This window comes from Carcharodon carcharias, chromosome 10, assembly GCF_017639515.1.
Source record: "Carcharodon carcharias isolate sCarCar2 chromosome 10, sCarCar2.pri, whole genome shotgun sequence".
Lineage (NCBI taxonomy): Eukaryota > Metazoa > Chordata > Chondrichthyes > Lamniformes > Lamnidae > Carcharodon > Carcharodon carcharias.
This window is the reverse complement of record NC_054476.1, coordinates 62,580,049-62,593,990: the sequence shown is the minus strand read 5'-3', so window position 1 is coordinate 62,593,990 and position 13,942 is coordinate 62,580,049. Positions and strand designations below refer to the sequence as shown.

General features: G+C 40.0%; 1 protein-coding gene across 2 annotated transcripts; it reads left to right on the top strand.

The window, feature by feature from the left end:
• Positions 1 to 843: 843 nt before the first annotated feature.
• LOC121283567 (galanin peptides-like) lies at positions 844 to 10,958 on the top strand. Of its 2 annotated transcripts, none has more exons than XM_041198313.1 (6): positions 844 to 983; positions 1,105 to 1,185; positions 4,235 to 4,292; positions 7,234 to 7,320; positions 7,798 to 7,875; positions 10,675 to 10,958. In XM_041198313.1, the coding sequence occupies exons 2-6, from the start codon at positions 1,105 to 1,107 to the stop codon at positions 10,731 to 10,733; spliced, it is 363 nt and encodes a 120-aa protein (XP_041054247.1). In that variant the 5' UTR covers positions 844 to 983; the 3' UTR covers positions 10,734 to 10,958. The 2 variants fall into 2 exon arrangements, with proteins under 2 accessions (XP_041054247.1, XP_041054248.1); XM_041198314.1 differs by having other exon boundaries at positions 850 to 983; positions 4,238 to 4,292.
• Positions 10,959 to 13,942: the final 2,984 nt, after the last annotated feature.

Sequence of the window (13,942 nt, the reverse complement as noted above, 5' to 3'; positions counted from 1 at the left end):
GAATGACACATCCCTGCTATGTTGAAATCAGGGTCCATTGCACCATTACATTTTTTTCCCAGAACCTTAAAGGTGGAGTCCCACATGTCCCTCAGCATTCCTTTCTACTTAAAACCTGCCAATTTTTAATCCCCAAGATTAGATCATCTAAATGCCACTGTTTGATATACCTCAATAGATGTTTCGCGTGAACTATGATTCCGGGCTCCACATTAAAGCGTTTGATAATTTTAAAATGCCCAATCCCACGAACCAGTGAAAAGATGCTTCTGAAGTCTGCAAAACCTTGAAGTAGAAATTATGGTCAGCTCTGGAGTTACTAGTGATAGGAAACAAAGTGTTTTTAAATCCAACCTATATCCAAGATTAAAAGTATTAAAATCGCATTTTTAAAATCTTTAGTACCGGTTCACAAGCCATGTGGAAAAGGAGTAAAGAAATATTTTTGATACCCAATTCTGAAAAAGGGATGTTAACATTTTAGTAATATTTAGAAAGTATTTCCGTCGCGCACGACAAATATATAAAGTTCTGAAGAGGATAGAAAATATTTTCTAAGTATATATACCTGTAGATACAAAAGTGTTTGATTTGAAGAGAGAGATGGTAATTGAAACTAGTGTACACCGGGCAACTTACGCTTTGGGCAGCGCACTCGTCAAATGTAATTACCTGCTTCGTGTCCATCTGCAGCCAAATTACCTCAAAGTATATTTCATTTAATTGGTGCAATTTTGGTTCTAATGGGGGTGACATACAGAGAAAAAGAGCTCGTGACGCGGGAGGGAGATTGGTGATGCGATTTGCTTCCCATATAAAAGTACACAGTCCGCTCCGCTCTCTGCAACAAGTTCTGTGTTATAGCAGCTATTGCTCCAGTCAGGAGGCAAACTTGTTAATTCAGCAACTCTCTGGGCTTCAGTCATTAAAAAAAAACATCAAACCATCCAGTTTAGAAGAAAACATACTAACAGCAAAACAGGGTAAGATAACAATAGTCAGATAAATCATTTTTCTATGTATTTTATTATCTTAAAATGATTTTCTCCCTTTCTGAGATGTTCCTTCGGGAATTCTGTTTTTTCTCTTCCCCTCCGCTTTTAGATGCCTCGCTTTGCCAGTATCCTAGGTTTGTCTCTAGTCTTGTGTGTCGCCGTTTCCCAATGTTTTGGGTTAGTCCTCTCGGTGAGTTCTCTGTAAAGTTACTACTCTCTCCTTCAGGTGCTTCATTGTCTCGTTTAATTCAGCGATTGTGTCTGTTACTTTACACCTAGAGCGGTCCATTTAGCGCCCTTTTCCTTCCCTGCAGAATTTGAGGATTGTCTTAAAAAACGCAAAGAAACCTGTCAATCAGTATAGTCTCACGGAAGATTATTTAATGATGACAAGGTGAAACCAAAAGAGTGTTTCAGACACTTGGCAGATTTCTTAACATCAAAGAAGGGAAAGGTTAGTACCCAAAAAATTATGAAGTGTCTGATTAAAATCTCTGCTGAAAACAGCCTGTTTATTTATTAGTGTTGAGATGTCACCATTCAAAATGTTAATTTATCCTTTTTAATGCCATTGATGTATTTTATTTCTGATTTTGAGTATTGTAACTATAAATATAGCGTATACTATAGAATAAATGTTACTATGAAACATTTGCATTTGATATCTCACTTGTGGTGATGGGAACGGGGTCGATTAGCTCAGTTAGCTAGATGGCTAGTGTGTGGTTCAGAATAATGCCAACGTTCCATTCCCAATCCAACTGTGTAGACTTGGAACTTACCTTCTCATCTTGCCTTTGAAAGTGAAAGGTAACTAATAAAAAAACTGTCAAGGAAACTGCTCATGTTGAAGAAATCAGCAGATAGTGAGCCAAGACCTGCCTTTGGGCAGAGCATGTATCCAATCATCATATAGGGGGAACTTTAACCAGGAGAGGACTTGGGTAGGGGTGGGGTGAGCACTAAATGTATATGGTGTTGTGAGTCTGCAATTTCAACTCCATAGACAGTAGTAGCGGCTTCCCCAAAAAAGTGACAGTGATAACTGGCCAATGTGCATGAGTGGAAATTTGGGCAGCAGAAGAATATTCATCTGGACCAAGAAAAGGATAATCGGAAAGAAAGTAAGTCATGAGCAGGGGATTTTGAGAGGGGGTCATGTGAGGGAAGACCAGGGTGGCCTAAACATTCCATGTGAGGTCTGGAGAAACACTCATGCTCCTCCTGGCATGATAAGGGAAGGTTTTTAAAAAATCATTAGTGGTCTCTTCTGGTCCCAGACCATCTTCTCATTGTTTTTATCTGCCAGGAAAGTTGCAGTGGTTTCTTTACTCAGGTTAGAGTTTAACAGTGCAACTGTGACCCATGACATTATTGCACCCCACCAGCTTCAGACAGAAACCATTAGCATCTACTCAGAAGAGCATATTAAAATCAAGATTAGCACAAAGCAGGTGGGTAAATCACCAGGCTATATTAACTGCCTATCTGCCCAGTTTCTACCAGACACAGGTTTAAACGTGCCCACTATACCTAATGCTCTGTGTCAATTTTCTCTGCTGAGGGTAAGGACTGTTGCTGGGGTAGTTTTATGGGTGATAGTTAATCTGCAGTAACTTTTCAAATGTGAACTTTTCTTTTTGCTAATATCATTGTATTACTGAAACATGTGACTGCTGCTCTGCCTATTTATTTGGACACACATCTTTACAAATGATTGTCAACACTCCATTCTTTTATTCAAAATTGTATTTGGAAATTGTTTCAGTCCCCAAGTTATAAATATTTTTCTTCCATTTTTTAAATATTCATTCAAGGGATGTGGGCTTCGCTAGCTAGGCCAGCATTTATTGCCCATCCCTAATTGCCCTTGAAAAGTTGGTGGTAAGCGGCCTTCTTGAACCACTGCAGTCCATGTAGGTACATCTACAGTGCTGTTAGGGAGGGAGTTCCAGGATTTTGACCCAGCAAAAGTGAAGGGAAGGCAATATATTTCCAAGTCAGGATGGTGAGTGGCTTGGAGAAGAACTTTCAGGTGGTGGTGTTCCCATGTATCTGCTGCTCTTGTCCTTCTAGATGATAATGGTCATGGTTTTGGAAGGTGCTGTCTAAGGAGCCTTGGTGAGTTTCTGCAGTGCATCTTGTAGATGGTACACACTGCTGCCACTGTGCATCAGTGATGGAGGGAGTGAATGTTTGTGGTTGGGGTGCCAATCAAGTGGGCTACTTTGTCCTGGATGGTGTCGAGCTTCTTGAGCACTGCTGGAGCTGCATTCATCCAAGCAAGGGGAGAGTATTCCATCACATTCCAGACTTGTACCTTGTAGATGGTGGACAGGTTTTGGGGAGTAAGGAAGTGAGTTACTCGCCGCAGGATTCCTAGCCTCTGACCTGGCCTTGTAGCTAGTCCAGTTCAGTTTCTGGCCAATTGTAACCCCCAAGATGTTGATAGTGGGGCATTCAGCAATGGTATTGCCATTGAATATCAAGGGGCAATGGTAAGATTTTCTCTTGTTGGAGATGGTCTTTGCCTGGCACTTGTGTGGAGTACATGTTACTCACCACTTGTCAGCCCAAGCCTGGTTATTGTCCAGGATTTGCTGCATTTGGACATGGACTGCTTCAGTTTCTAAGGAGTCACAAATGGTGCTGAACATTGTGCAATCATCAGTGAACATCCCCACTTCTAACCTTATGATGGAGGGAAGGTCATTGATAAGCAGCTGAAGATAGTTGGGTCTCACACACTACCCTGAGGAACTCCTGCAGTGATATCCTGGAACGGAGATGATTAACCTCCAACAGCCACAACCGTTTTCCTTTGTGCTAGGTATGACTCTAACCAGCGTAAAGTTTTCTCCCCAATTCCTATTCACTCCAGTTTTGCCGGGGCTCCTGGATGCCGCATTCGGTCAAATGCTGCCTTGATGTCAAGAGCAGTCACTCTCAACTCACCTTTTATGTGGCTCACCAGTTTCTTTCATTTGTTATTAGTTATCAGTGAAGTCCAGCAAACTGAGTTTTAATTGTGCGATGAATAGCAAATCATGAAAACATTGTAGTTTGGTTCTGTGCTTGGCCTGCATTATAGTCACCCTTTTTAAAAGGTTAACAAGAATACTCAATACTTCCTTGCCTGCAAGACCTGATTTTTTGTTTTGAAATAATGGTGGATTTGGTATTTATTATTCTGGTACATTGCATTCTACAGCAAAGGTAATATTTAGATATTTCTCCAGCAGGCAAAAGAAAAAAGGGGCTGGACATTAAACAGTGCAGGGTACCTACTAGGACCACGTGAGTATGCTTTGTGCAAATGGTAAATGTTACAAATTTGTATTACCTGTTTGAGAAATGTCAATTCTTCATCCCTATCCTAAACTGCAATGTGTCTTGTCAATTAAATTTCTCTTCAGTGTTTCAATCTGTTGCACACTCTACTTAACATTCATTGGGTGGCAGTGGTTCAAGCAAATGGCCCACCACCTTCTCCAGGGCAACTAGGAATGGGCAACAAATGCCAGCCTTCCAAGTCCTGCTCATATCCTGACACTGTATAATCGAAAAAAAAACTCAATTCTCTAGGTATGGCTAGATATAGTATGAGTGGCATGAGGTTTTTAGTGGGCTCCAGCCTGGGGAAAAAAAACTGAGATATCTCAATTCTTACCCCTTTATTGCTGTCTTTCATAAAGACTATTTTGAATATAATTCAACCTCCAATGCCTCCCCAACATTCACATTTATGCACTTTTCAGCAGGATGCAGTAGACAATGATCATTACAATTACCTTGGTCACGGAGAAAGAATAATGTTCACATACCTATCCTGGCTGACGTCATCTCATTTATGCAGTAGATCAAACATGGGAGCTTGCTGCTTTATATAACTCAATTTCATTCTTTTTTATTTGTTCATGTGGATATTGCTGGCTAGGCCAACATTTATTGCTCATCTCTAATTGCCCTTGAGAAGGTGGTGGTGAGCTGCCTTCTTGAACCGCTGTAGTCCATGAGGTGTAGATACGCCCACAGTGCTGTTAGGGAGGGGCTTCCAGGATTTTGACTCAGCGACAGTGAAGAAGCGGCAATATATTTCCAAATCATGTTGGTGAGTGGCTTAGAGGGGAACTTGCAGGTGGTGGTGTTCCCATGTGTCCTTCTAGATGGTAATGGTCATGGGTTTGGAAGGTGCTGTCTAAAGGGCCTTGGTGAGTTCCAGCAGTGCATCTTGTAGATGGTACATATTGCTGCCACTGTGCATTGTGGTGGAGGGAGTGAATGTTGGTGGGTGGGGTGCCAATCAAGTGGGTTTCTTTGCCTTGGATACTTTTTGACTGTTCGAGCTGCACTCATGCAGACAGGTGGAGAGTATTCCATTGCACTCCTGACTTGTGCCTTGTAGATGGTGGACAGGCTTTGGGAAGTCAGGAGGTGAGTTACTTGCCTCAGGATTCCTAGCCTCTGATCTACTCTTGTAGCCACAGTATTTTTATGGCTAGTCCATTTGTTTCTGGTCAACGGTAACCTCCAGGATGTTGATAGTTGGGGATTCAGTAATGGTAATGCCATTGAATGTCAAGGGCTGATGATAAGATTCTCTCTTGTTGGAGATGGTCTTTGTCTGACACTTGTGTGGCGTGTCACACTTGTCAGCCCAAGCCTGGTTATTGTCCAGGTCTTGCTGCATTTGGACATGGATTGCTTCAGTTTCTGAGGAGTCATGAATGGTGCTGAACATTGTGCAATCATTAGTGAACATCCCCACTTCTGACCATATGATGGAAGGAAGGTCATTGATGAAGCAGCTTTAGATGGTTGGGTCTAGGAAACTACCCTGAGGAATTTCTGCAGTGATGTCCTGGAACTGAGATGATTGACCTTCAACAACAACAACCAACTTCCTTTGTGCTAGGTATGGCTCCAACCAGCAGAGAGTTTCCCTGATTCCTATTGACTCCATTTTTGCTGGGGCTCCTTGATGCCATACTTGGTCAAATGCTGCCTTGATACAGTCACTCTCACCTCACCTTTGGAGATCAGCTGTTTGGTCCATGTTTGACCCATGGCTGTAATGAGGTCAGGAGCTGAGTGGCCCTGTCAGAACCCAAACTGAGGGTCAGTGAGCAGGTTATTGCCAAGCAAGTGCTACCTGATAAAATTGATGACAGTGTATCTGCCAATTCAGCTGTTTAGGCAGCTAGATTTATGATTCTAATAAGAATGCAATGGTGGTTATACTGTTGGAATCATTAATGGCTTTCTGAAAAAACCAGGGACAACAAAACACTTCCCTCAATACAAAAACAAAAGATTGCAGATGCTGAACATAAAAGATAAACAGAAGATTCTAAAAGTCAGACAGCATATGTTGAGATAAAATAGTTAATTATTTAGGTCAATGACCTTTCAGATTGGGAAAAAGTTAGATGTAATGGGTTTTAAAGAAGTATCCAGGTGAGGGGAGGACAGAACTAAATATTAGGTCTGATGGGTGGAAGATTTGAATAATTAAATAACAAAATATTTCATTGCAGTTTACAAATTCTTTTCAGTACATCATTGTGATCATATGTTGTGAGTTGATCATATGTTTTGATTTGCTTTTTTTTTTGCAGTCTCTTTTCAAACTAGTTGACATGCATATTGTCAAACTGTCACAGAACCTGCAGATCTCTCTCTTCCCAAAATGTGTACTGTTTGTATGGTCATAGAATTAACCCAAAAGTTAGCTCATTACAGCTGGATTAGAGAATGTACAAAGCAGCTAAGATTCTTGCTACATGTTGCTATCCAGACTCCTGCTGGAAACTGTATATAGGCCGATATCTGAGCTTGCCTCTTTGGCCTCGATAATTGAACAACCTACCAAAATGCATTATCTATGTTCAGCCATTTAAAATGGGCATCTGGACAAGGCTTCCAAATGCTTGAAGAAATACAATTCCAGCATGATTCACTGTCTTCAGAAGATAAGAGCAGAAAAAAATTGGACAAAGAATTCCTCGCATGTTCTAGTATCTTAAAATACAAAGTATGCATGCTAGGTGGATATTAAACCATTTTAACCATATTAACTACATTTGGTTAGGCTTACTCAATCTAGAATTAAAACACTAATTCTCTAGGAAAATTCAATAGCCATAAATGTTTAGATTTCTGCAATTTTGTTGACAAGTTTGTGTTGCAGATGAATAGAAATTCTCAATGTTGCATTTGGTAACTGTCCTCCTCATAGATGCTGTGGAGAATCGCCCAATCTTAAACAAAAAGAAGGCCCCTGCTGGCAAACGTGAACTGCAGTTTGAAGATGAAATTAAACATGGTAATAGAAGTTATTCCACTTTTTAAAAAGCATTTATTCCTTCCTGCATTATTGAGCAAAACAGAACTGACTCAAATTACCAGTTTTGCATTCCATATGAATGCAAAGGAAGGAGCAAATAAATTGTCATTGACACTTCCATAACAATGTTTTTATTGGATGATTTCTCAATCAAAACAAACAGAATGATTTGTTCCCTCATCATTGAAAAGAGCTGCATGTAGGATGTTTTAGATTGGATACAGTTTGTTAATTGAGGATTGGAGTGAAAAATTGATTACACATCAATGTTGTCCTTTTTAAAATACTATGTGGAGTGTGTGGGGTTTGTCTACACTGCATCTGATTCATCAATGTAACTTAGGAGCATCTGTTACGATAAATTTTCACAATTTATATTCCATGCATTTACTATACAAAAAAATGAAAAAGAAAACATTTCTAGACTAAATGTGAACCTTAATGTGCACTTTCTAGGTAACTTGCTACGAACTCTTGATGACGAAAGTGTTGCTCAAATAGCCATTGAATTTCTTATATACTTGCACCTAAAAGGTAGGAATATTTGATATTGAAAACACATTTGCTATCCCAAATGGTACAAGAGAATATGGAGCCATTGAATGGCGGTACAAACTCAGGGCTGAATGGCCTCCTCCTCCTGTTCTATTACTATGAATAGTATCCTATTACTAACATATGATACACCAGCAAGCCATGCTGTTCCTTATTTATTGTTTTTCTTTTTTTAACCTGGTGGATATTTACAGATTATTATTAGTATACAGACTATTTAAAACAGTTTCCAGTTAATCATGTTTAATATGTACCAATTAACTGTTCATAGGCTTTTTTTGGGCTCTTGTAATTTCCCAGCTTGTAATTTAATATTATTCAATGAATACATGTGTACGCATGTAGCAGAAATTGAGGAAAAAAACTGACCGGGGATTCAGGAAGCATTTGGACCCCATAGAAGATAGGCAAGTTTGGCAATTCCATCAATTATTTGAGCTAGGTAAATTAAGAATGTTTAGGTGGTAGTTGCATTGAAATTTTGTTAGATATTACAAAAGTAGGGTGATTACAGATAAAGTAAAGGCACGATTTGTGACTGAGCACCAAAATATGCTAAATTGATCACTGAATTGGTTAAGGTCGGGTAAGAGGCTCCCAATCAAAACATGGCTGCATAGGAACTAAATTAATCAAACTATGATTGGTAAGGAGTTTGGATTATGGATATAAGTAGGTGAGATTTTAGATTCAATATAACTTGGTTGGAATTAGCTAGGTGTAAAGTGATACTAATGATTCATTGGTGCTGAATACTGCACGTTGTTAGAATCATAAATAAATTGTTTCAGTGTGAAACTTGTAGCTACTTGGAAAGTGAGTGATATTAGAACCACAAGACAGTAGGATTGACTAGATTGGAAATAAAATGAGTAAAATTGTATACATTTGTTGGATAAGGTTAACAGACTAGACCATTTGGCCTATTGACAGCCAGGCCTTTTTACTGTAATTCATTAATTTCCAACCCAGTTGGTCACAAATCTATTTAATTCAACTCAATTGCCAATCTTGTATCCAACTGTCATCCACCTCAATTATGCGCCGTTTGATATTAACAACTTGATGTCAATCCCAAAATCAAAACTGATCCAACGTACATCTCAATGCCATGCTTCAATTCAGAAATCTCATGTATTCAGTGAATTATTTTACCCAGTTTGTATCCAATGAAATCTAGTCACTAAGTTCACTCACCTTGCAGAAAAACACAAAAACTGACCAACAACTTCAAAAAGCTCAAATATTGGTTTCTTGGCAAAAAGAAATGCAGTTTGCAGACGGGCAATTGTAGAAATTACCAAAGGCGATGCAATTGCTTAAACTAATTTTTGTTCCAAAAACAATTTCTACAATTGCCACAGCTGCAAACTGCATTTTTTTGTGTTTTTAGACTTTTTAATCTGTGCAATATATATGATTGGTGTAGTCTTAGCTGCAGGCATGCCCAACATTCAAACACACCACTGTGCTTTCTGTCTAACTCATCATTGAGATATATGTTGGATTCGTTTTGAGCTTGTGATTCACTGATTATTAGATTATCATGAATTCAAAAGCTAGGTAAATTGTAACTTGATAGGGTTTGCTGAAGTTAATGAATAGATATGATCTGGATGACACTGCTATCAACATGGAGGTCGGGTAGATGAGAGTGACATTCTAAACTAGAAGAATCAGAATGGAAGATTGGCATTGAGTTGTGAATGTGATTGACAATTGGATACAAAATTGGCAAAATGGCATTGAGTTGAATTAAAATAGATTGGTCACCAATTGTGTTGGATTGGGTATCCAGCTGATGTTCCATTGAAAGCAATGAGTGTGGAACAGTTGAGGCGAGATAGGCGAGACTGGTGAATGGATAAATTGTGTATATAAAAAATGGTGTTAGATTAGACAGTAGGTAATTAAATATCTATTAGAGTTGATTGCATTGGGTGTTTGTATCCTATCCAATATAAATATCAATGTCGGAAAGGTTGATGGTTTGATTTATTACATTATTGCATTGGGTGTTTGTATCCTATCCAATATAAATATCAATGTCGGAAAGGTTGATGGTTTGATTTATTACTAAATATACAACAGGCAGTTGAGATGGATTGAACACCTGGATACAAGATGGGTGAAGTAAGACTCATACCTGAATTGACATTGTGGAAAAATTAGTAACAGATTAGAAATGGGCTAGGTGAGTGGTGACCTGAGTTAGTGAAGATTAGTGACTGAACATGAATTAGCTGAGGTTAATACATGGATTGTAGACAAAAATGATTGTAATTAAATACATATTGCTGAGATTAAAACATGGTTTGGATATGGGATAAGTGATTTGTAATGGATATAGTAAGTGAGAATCTAATCTCAGTGAAATTAGGAGCTGAATTGGCTAAAGTATGATGATGCTACAATTAATCACATTTCTTTTCCTCATTTCCACTTTTTCTCATGAAAGAAATCTGCATTCTCCTCCTGGATTTTGGGGATAATCTCACACCACCTTAGGATGGTGCACGGTGTATGAATGTCATATAGGGAAGAGAGGTTCAAACATTTTTGAAGATTGTTTTGGTTGGGTGGTGTTTTTGGCTGCTATTTAAAATGTGAATGGAGATATGAAGTGCCCAGAAGAGTATGACCACTTGTTTTACAATTAGCACATAAAGTGGAAACCACAAAAAAAGACAGCTTTGGTTGCATTGTGTTGTCATGTTATGCTGAAAAAATTTTGTTCCGTGTTCCAAACTTGACACAACTGAACATTATTTGTTTCAGAGATTGGTGCACTTGACAACCTGCCACCACTGTTATCATCCGAAGTTTCCCAGCCATGATCTCTGACAGCAACTTTTCTGGAATGTATAAACCACAGAATTAGTGACTGCAATCTCTACGCTGAACAAATCGAAGATTACTGAAGACATAAGTTCAATTGTAATTAGGTTTCTGAATATTTTGATCACCTTTTAGTACCTTGACTTAGTATTGAGATCTTTGTGAAATTCTTTGCATTCCCACATGGAAGAAAACGTGTAAACAAATAAAATTAGCAGCTGCAACAGTTTGGAATTTCTTTTCACAAGGTTAATTTTCCTCTGCAACAACAGTACTGAAGTAACTGAGGAGTCCATAAGCTTCAAGCTTTTACTCTTACTCCAGTGAGTCCATAAATGTACCTCTAGCCCAGGGAAGAATGTGAGGTTATCCACTTTGGTAGCAAAAACAGGAAGGCAGATTATTATCTGAACAGCTATAAATTGAGAGTGGAGAACGTGCAATGAGACCTTGGTGTCCTTGTACACCAGTCGCTGAAGGTAAGCATGCAGGTGCAGCAGGCAGTAAAGAAGGCAAATGGTATGTTGGCCTTCATAACCAGAGAAATCAAGTACAGGAACACGGATGTCTTGCTGCAATTTTACAGGGCCTTGGTGAGACCACACCTGGAATATTGTGTACAGTTTTGGTCTCCTTATCTGAGGAAGGATATACTTGCTATAGAGGGAGTGCAGCGAAGGTTTACCCGACTGATTCCTGGGATGGCGGGACTGACAAACGAGGAGAGATTGAGTCAATTAGGGTTATGTTCGCTGAAGTTCATAAGAATGAGGGGGGATCTCATAGAAACCTATAAAATCCTAACAGGTCTAGACAGGGTAGATGCAGGAAGGATGTTTCCGATGGTGGGGGAGTCCAGAACCAGGGGTCACAGTCTGAAGATATGGGGTAAGCCATTTAGGACTGAGATGAGGAGAAATTTCTTCACCCAGAGAGTGGCGAGCCTGTGGAATTTGTTACCACAGAAAGTAGTATGCTTTCAAGAAGGAGTTAGATATTGGGGCGAAAGGGATCAAAGGGTATGGGGAGAAAGTGGGAGCAGGCTATTGAGTTGGATGATCAGCTATGATCATAATGAATGGAGGAGCAGGCTCGAAGGGCCAAATGGCCTACTCCTGCTCCAAGTTTCTATGTTTCTAAGTCAGGATTATGTTAAAATACTCCTCAGTTGCCTGGATGAGTGCATTTCCAATAACACTCAAGAAGTTTGACACCATCCAGGACGAAGCAGCCTGCTTGTTTGGCACCCCATCCACCATCTTAAACATTCAATCCCTTCACCAGACTGGCAGCAGTGTATACCATGTACAACTGATCAAGGCTCCTTCAACAGCACCTTCCAAATCTGTGACCTCTAGCAACACAAAGGGCAAGGGCAGCAGATGCATGGGAACACCACCATCTGCAAGTTCCCCTCCAAGCTACACACCATGCTGACTCAGAAGTATATCGCTGTTCCTTCACAGTCACTGGGTCAAATTCCCAGAACTCTCTTCCTAACAACACTGTGAGTGTACCTACCCCAAATGGCCTGCAGTGGTTCAAGAAGGCAGCTCACCACCATCTTCTCAAGGGCAATTAGGAATGAGCAATAAATGTTGGCTGAGCCTGCGATGCCCACTGAAATAATAAATTATTAAAAAGAGAGTGATTGGGTGCATTAAATGTACTATTTAAGCATATTAAAAGATTATGTGTATATACAGAGCTACAGGAATGTAACAATAGATGTTGCTGTATAACATTCCTGTATCACATTTAGCTAGCAAAATAAATCCAGTTATTCTGACCAGTTCAGCTAAATAGCATAATATCCAAGGACATCACAAGCTAGATTTTGTGGTCACATGGATCTTAAAACATTAAGTTGATCTTATTAACTTTGTTAATTTGCAAGTGAACTCTGACCAGCTATTCTGGCACCTGAGGAATGATTCCTCCTCCTTTAAGCACCTTGGCCTAAGAGGGCATTGGTGATCTTGGGCTTCCATTGGAGTGGTCCATGATTATACTTGGCAAAGTACTGCAGTGGTTTACCATTGCCTTCTGCAGTATGGCATACCAGGAAAATCTCTCACTCACCATCAGGCATATTGGAAGGATTTACAGGCTGATAATCAATCTGTTTTGCCAAATCATGAACACATCTTCCATAGCCATCTAGTCCTGAAGTGAACCTGGAGCTTCTGACCTAGAAGTAGGGATGCAACAAGTACACTACAAGACCTCCAGAGGGAATGATTAAGCAAGCTATATATTATACAGATCCTCTATTCACGAGGTGAGAAAAGGACAATCCAGTATCACCACCATCAACACCCCTTCGACCTTTGGTTTATGGCATCTTTTGCAATCTCTCCTTTGCCTCCACCTATCACGGGCCTTCTATCCAGCTTCATCTGTCCCCCTTAAACAGTATATATTTCAAAACAAAAACAGAATTACCTGGAAAAACTCAGCAGGTCTGGCAGCATCGGCGGAGAAGAAAAGAGTTGATGTTTCGAGTCCTCATGACCCTTCGACAGAACTTGAGTGAGTCCAAGAAAGGGGTGAAATATAAGCTGGTTTAAGGTGTTGGGGGGTGGGGGGGGGGGGGGGTTGGTGGTGGTTGTGGTTTTGGATGAGGGGAGAGAGAGAGAAATGGAGGGGGTTGGTGTGGTTGTAGGGACAAACAAGCAGTAATAGAAGCAGTTCATCAAAAGATGTCACAAACAACAGAACAAAAGAACACATAGGTGTTAAAGTTGGTGATATTATCTAAACGAATGTGCTAATTAAGAATGGATGGTAGGGCACTCAAGGTATAGCTCTAGTGGGGGTGTGGGGAGCATAAAAGATTTAAAAATATTTAAAAATAATGGAAATGGGTGGGAAAAGAAAAATCTATATAATTTATTGGAAAAAAACAAAAGGAAGGGGGAAACAGAAAGGGGGTGGGGATGGAGGAGGGAGCTCAAGACCGAAAGTTGTTGATTTCAATATTCAGTCCGGAGGCTGTAAAGTGCCTAGTCGGAAGATGAGGTGTTGTTCCTCCAATTTGCGTTGGGCTTCACTGGAACAATGCAGCAAGCCAAGGACAGACATGTGGGCAAGAGAGCAGGGTGGAGTGTTAAAATGGCAAGCGACAGGGAGGTTTGGGTCATTCTTGCGGACAGACCGCAGGTGTTCTGCAAAATGGTCGCCCAGTTTACGTTTGGTCTCTCCAATG

What these genes read in the sequence shown, in the direction of transcription:
- LOC121283567 (XM_041198313.1), top strand. Translation starts at nt 1,105, where the DNA reads ATGCCTCGCTTTGCCAGTATCCTAGGTTTGTCTCTAGTCTTGTGTGTC. An exon ending in TGAAGATGAAATTAAACATG is followed by an intron (nt 7,321 to 7,797) that starts GTAATAGAAGTT and finishes TGCACTTTCTAG; the next exon opens with GTAACTTGCTACGAACTCTT. An exon ending in TATATACTTGCACCTAAAAG is followed by an intron (nt 7,876 to 10,674) that starts GTAGGAATATTT and finishes TATTTGTTTCAG; the next exon opens with AGATTGGTGCACTTGACAAC.